At 40.1% G+C, this 4,774-nt stretch overlaps 1 protein-coding gene across 1 annotated transcript; it reads left to right on the top strand.

Moving 5' to 3' along the window:
• The first annotated feature begins 335 nt into the window (after nucleotides 1-335).
• On the top strand, nucleotides 336-1,686 carry LOC134806436 (acyl-CoA Delta(11) desaturase-like). The gene is made up of 2 exons (XM_063779715.1): nucleotides 336-637; nucleotides 1,191-1,686. The coding sequence occupies exons 1-2, from the start codon at nucleotides 405-407 to the stop codon at nucleotides 1,684-1,686; spliced, it is 729 nt and encodes a 242-aa protein (XP_063635785.1). The 5' UTR covers nucleotides 336-404.
• The last annotated feature ends 3,088 nt before the right edge of the window (nucleotides 1,687-4,774 follow it).

The raw sequence follows: 4,774 nt of genomic DNA, 5'->3' as shown, positions 1-4,774 counted from the left end.
TCATGACTACTCGAGGAAAAAAATAATTTGAAAATTTTGTAGACATGGTCGTTAAAATACCACTAGGGGTGTCGATTTTCATTTTTTTTTGTAATTTCATAATAAATTGAGATATTTTTTTTTTCCTCGAGTAGTCATGAGTAGGCATCTTCTGGTGCCAGCTTATCGTTGAATTTTGGGACACGTGGTATATCTATCTAGTTTACTGCCCTTCGTGCATTCCGACGTTGCCGCGCCGCACACGATAGGCGTGGCGTTCAAAGGGTAACAAAATATTTAAAAAAAATCTGTATTTTCCAGCAATCGTTCTCTACGGAGCTGCCACATTCGGAACTACAGCTGGCGCTCACCGCCTCTGGGCCCACAAAACCTACAAGGCCACCCTCCCCCTTCAGATACTCCTGATGCTGCTCCAATGCTTCGCCTGCCAGTACTCCATCTTCCACTGGGCTAGAGACCATAGACTCCATCATAAGTTCTCTGACACGGACGGAGATCCTCATAACGCGACTAGAGGATTCTTCTTTTCGCATATTGGGTGGTTACTGGTTAAAAAGCACCCGGAAGCAAAGAAGAGGATGAGGACGATTGATGTGTCGGATCTTAAGGAGAATAAGGTGTTGATGTTTCAGAAAAAGTACGTATTTTTACACAATTTTATTTAACTTCACTACGTATATTTTGTATAATGTGCTTCAATCCTTGCAACTTAAATTTTGACCATTTCCTAGTACCTGATTTAGTCGAAATTTGGAGTATTTATGTAATTCTGATGACAATGCAATAATATGCTAACATGGAGTTGATCTGTTGATGCAGTCGGAAGGTACCTAACCAAAGAAACTCCTGGATGAAAAATCACAAACACATCGAGTTTAGACTCATTAGAAAGCTCTCGAGAAGTAGATAGGTATGCGAATGAGACGAAGTGCAGTCAGCAATAAAAATATGTCAAAAAAATTTGTTATTTTTAGGACACCAAGAACGCCTGAAGTATGACTTAGGTATTGTTTCGATTTAAATTTCATTCTTTTGAGTAAGATTTATATTTGCACACACATGGTGCACAGTCATTTTGTAGACTTGCGTGGGACAATTTTGAAAATTAAGCAGTCTTAAGACTTCTTGGCTGACGACAAGTGGTCTAGGTTTAGAAACTGGATATAACAAACTGATTTACCCTTTTCCAGATATTCAACCCCATTCATCGGCACAATCTGTTTCATCTTACCAACCCTCTTCCCCATGTACTTCTGGAACGAGACCTTTGCCTCAGCATGGCACCTGACGATCCTCCGAGTGATATTATCACTCCACGCCACATTCCTGGTCAACAGCGCAGCCCACGCCTTTGGGAATAAACCTTACGACAGAAACATCACACCTTCGCAGAACATCTCAGTATCTTTAGCAACTTTAGGGGAAGGATACCACAATTACCATCACGTTTTCCCCTGGGATTATAGAGCTGCAGAACTGGGCAATAATGCTTTAAACTTTACTACACTTTTCATAGATTTTTTCGCCTGGCTTGGGTGGGCGTATGACTTGAAAGCTGTTGGAAATGACGTCATAGCTAAGAGGGCAGAGAGAACTGGAGATGGGACCAATCTTTGGAGATGGGGAGATAAGGATATGCATAAGGAACACGAGGATATTGCTAAAGTGTTGTGTAAAGGACAGTAAAGCGTACAAAGTGAATAATCAAGAACAAGTGCGGGTAGTTCGCAAAACCCGCGCAGCAAGAAGATTCCTCGTCAGTCTGCCTGTGACCACGAACTTAACGTTCGTTTATCTTTTAATTAGTATATTTAATTTAATGTTTACTTAATTAACTTTGTACCTATAAGTGTATCCAAATTATCTAACATGTATATGTATTAATAAATAAAAATAATTTTAATCTTGATGTTGTTTCAATATGCAGGGTACATGCATACCCGATTCTTTGCACTATTTGGTCAAAATTGAAATTGTTGATCCCCTTATTTTGTAATTTTCAATCATTCAATTCATTATCAACTAAGTAGGTATATACTCGATAGATTGGTATACGACGACAACTCAAAAAGTAGTATTTTTTTCTGAACCCCACAAACTTGCTTCCATAATTAGCGATACGGTATTTATGCGTAGGTATAACTCTTCATTAAATCAGTTGCACCTGTTGGTACATGTATCTAAAATTCTAAATGATGTAGGTATTATTTAAATGATTTGGCTCTTTAAAAACAAAAGGGGTGGTCTCCTACTGCGTGGTAGGTAGGGTTTGCAATCCGGATCCGAAATGTATGAAATTATCCGGATCTGGATCCGGATCCGCGGATATTCCCATACATTTCGGATCCGTCGTGCAAACCCTAGTGGTAGGCATGATTACCCGCACCAATATACGTCAGGGGATTAACGTTCCACAGTCCACAGGGAAAAGGGTGTGATATCTCAAAACTGCATGCTTATCAGGGGAAAAGCCAGTAAATTAGAAAGGAACTAAAGATATGGCACGCCGCGCCAGATTTGAGACGGAAGATTTGGCAATCGTGCGGGTTTTAACGTTTTGCCTGAATAACTATAAAATACGAGTAAGTATACTTCTATTAAAAAAAAGACTCTTTAAAATACAGTCTATTAGTTACCAATTTTTCACTATGAATTTGTAAAAGATTAATTAAAGAATACATTAGTATTTATCTCTCATGGAGGCAGTAACTGGTAGGCATTTTTTGGGTGGATAAAACTGCCATGTGGCAAAAAATGTAGATCCCAAGTGTCTTCATAGTCATGGGCTGCTAAATTGCCACGTGGCAAAAAATGTGGATCCCAAGTGTATTCAGTCATAGGCTGCTAAATTTTGAACTTATGTAGGTATATTGGTAATCCGTTGGGAACTAGCGGAGATCATCCATCGCACTGTGCGCGCCCGCGGCTCCGCTCGTTAATGCAACTAATTGCATGCACATGCACAATTTACAAGCGGTTGGCGTTATGTGTTATCTTGTGCAAAAGTTTCAGATTAAAGAAATCTTCTTCCTCGCGTTATCTCGTCACTTTGCCACGGCTCATGAGTCATGGGAGATCGGGGCTGCTTCAAAACTAATCCCAAGAATTGACGTAAGCACTAGTTTTTATGAAAGCGACTGCCATCTTGTCCTTCCAACCCAGAGGGGAAACTAGGCCTAGATTAAAATAATTATAATTTATCGTTGTAGGTAGATTGGAACGAGATGGTACAGTCAGCAGCAGAAATTAGCAATTTCATTGCTAAGCGGGTGAGGTGTTCAAAATGCGTACCTATGCGTTTTTCATAATTGACAGTGAATCCGGCGAAGGAAACACTGCGCCTATTCTTTACCACGACACATTAAGTAGAGGAATAATCTATCTTCTATCTTCTATCTATACATATAATAAAGCTGAAGAGGGTCGAAAGTCTGTACATGGAAGATATTCGAAAAAAAATTGGCTGGGGATACTTAGAATCGGTAACAGAACACGTTCCAATAGTTTTTAGAATTGTTGTCTGTTTGTCTGTTTATCTGTTTGTCTGTTTATTTGAACGCGCATCACGTGAAAACGGCTGAACGGATTTTGATGAAAACTTTACTAATCTGTCGAGAATATCCCCGGCCAGGTTATAGGCTATAAAAATTCAACCCCTAAAAGGGGGGGTAGCCACAACACACGATTGACTTAAGTTTGCCCCTAAATCCTATGGCGCTACTTAGGAAGGAGGGGCAAACATTTTCGCGCCTGTTGGGACTAAAAGTAAAAATGTACAACTGTCTATCAAATTGCGTTTTTTATATCGAAAAATTTTCGCACTCGCTTCGTTCGCATTTTCAATAACAATCTAAGATATTATAAAGGTGATATTCGGGTGGCAACTGCAGCAGCATTACGAGTACTCTGTTGCAACGTTACTGCTGCAGTACTGTCAATTTTCGCGATAAAATGATGTGACTGATTTCCATACTAAAAGTAAAAATGTACAACTGTCTATCAAATTGCGTTTTTATATCGAAAAATTTTCGCGCTCGCTTTGCTCGCGTTTTCAATAACATTCTAGACTATGATAAAGGTGATATTAGGGTGGCAACTGCAGCAGCATTACTCTGTTGCAACGTTACTGCTGCAGCACTGTCAATTTTGGTGATAAAATGATGTGACTGATTTCCGTGTATTTGATAGACTGTACGTCTATCAAATTGCTTTTTTATATCGAAAAATTTTAGCGCTCGCTTCGCTCGTGTTTTCAACAACATTCTAAGATATGATAAAGGTGATATTCGGGTGGCGACTGCAGCAGCATTACTCTGTTGCAACGTTACTGCTGCAGGACTGTCAATTTTCGTGATAAAATGATGTGACTGATTTCCATACTCAGCTGTATTGCGGCAATGAACGTCACTCAATTTACCAAAAAAATTCAATATAATCTTGATGACCCTAGGGAGAGGGGGCACCATGGTCTAGAAATGCTTAGTGCATCAAAATATCTTAATCCGGCACTGGTCGTTTGCGGAGTCAAACGATTTGGGACTCGCATTTTATACGCATTACCATGCCTTCCCGAAAAAAATCGAATCATTCGCGAAAGTCTCGAAACGCATTGAGGTTACAAGGGGCACGTGGCCTTCCCCAGGAGTCTGAAGAAGACCACGGTGAGTGGCGCTCTAGCCAGGCAGGCCGCTTCGCTTTCGCTCGCGCGCGTTTATTTACTGTATCGTCCGATATACACCTACTACTCTGTCGTTTAAATCACGTGTAAAATTTT

This window comes from Cydia splendana, chromosome 3 (assembly GCF_910591565.1).
Source record: "Cydia splendana chromosome 3, ilCydSple1.2, whole genome shotgun sequence".
Taxonomy (NCBI): domain Eukaryota; kingdom Metazoa; phylum Arthropoda; class Insecta; order Lepidoptera; family Tortricidae; genus Cydia; species Cydia splendana.
This window is presented reverse-complemented; position numbering and strand designations above follow the sequence as displayed.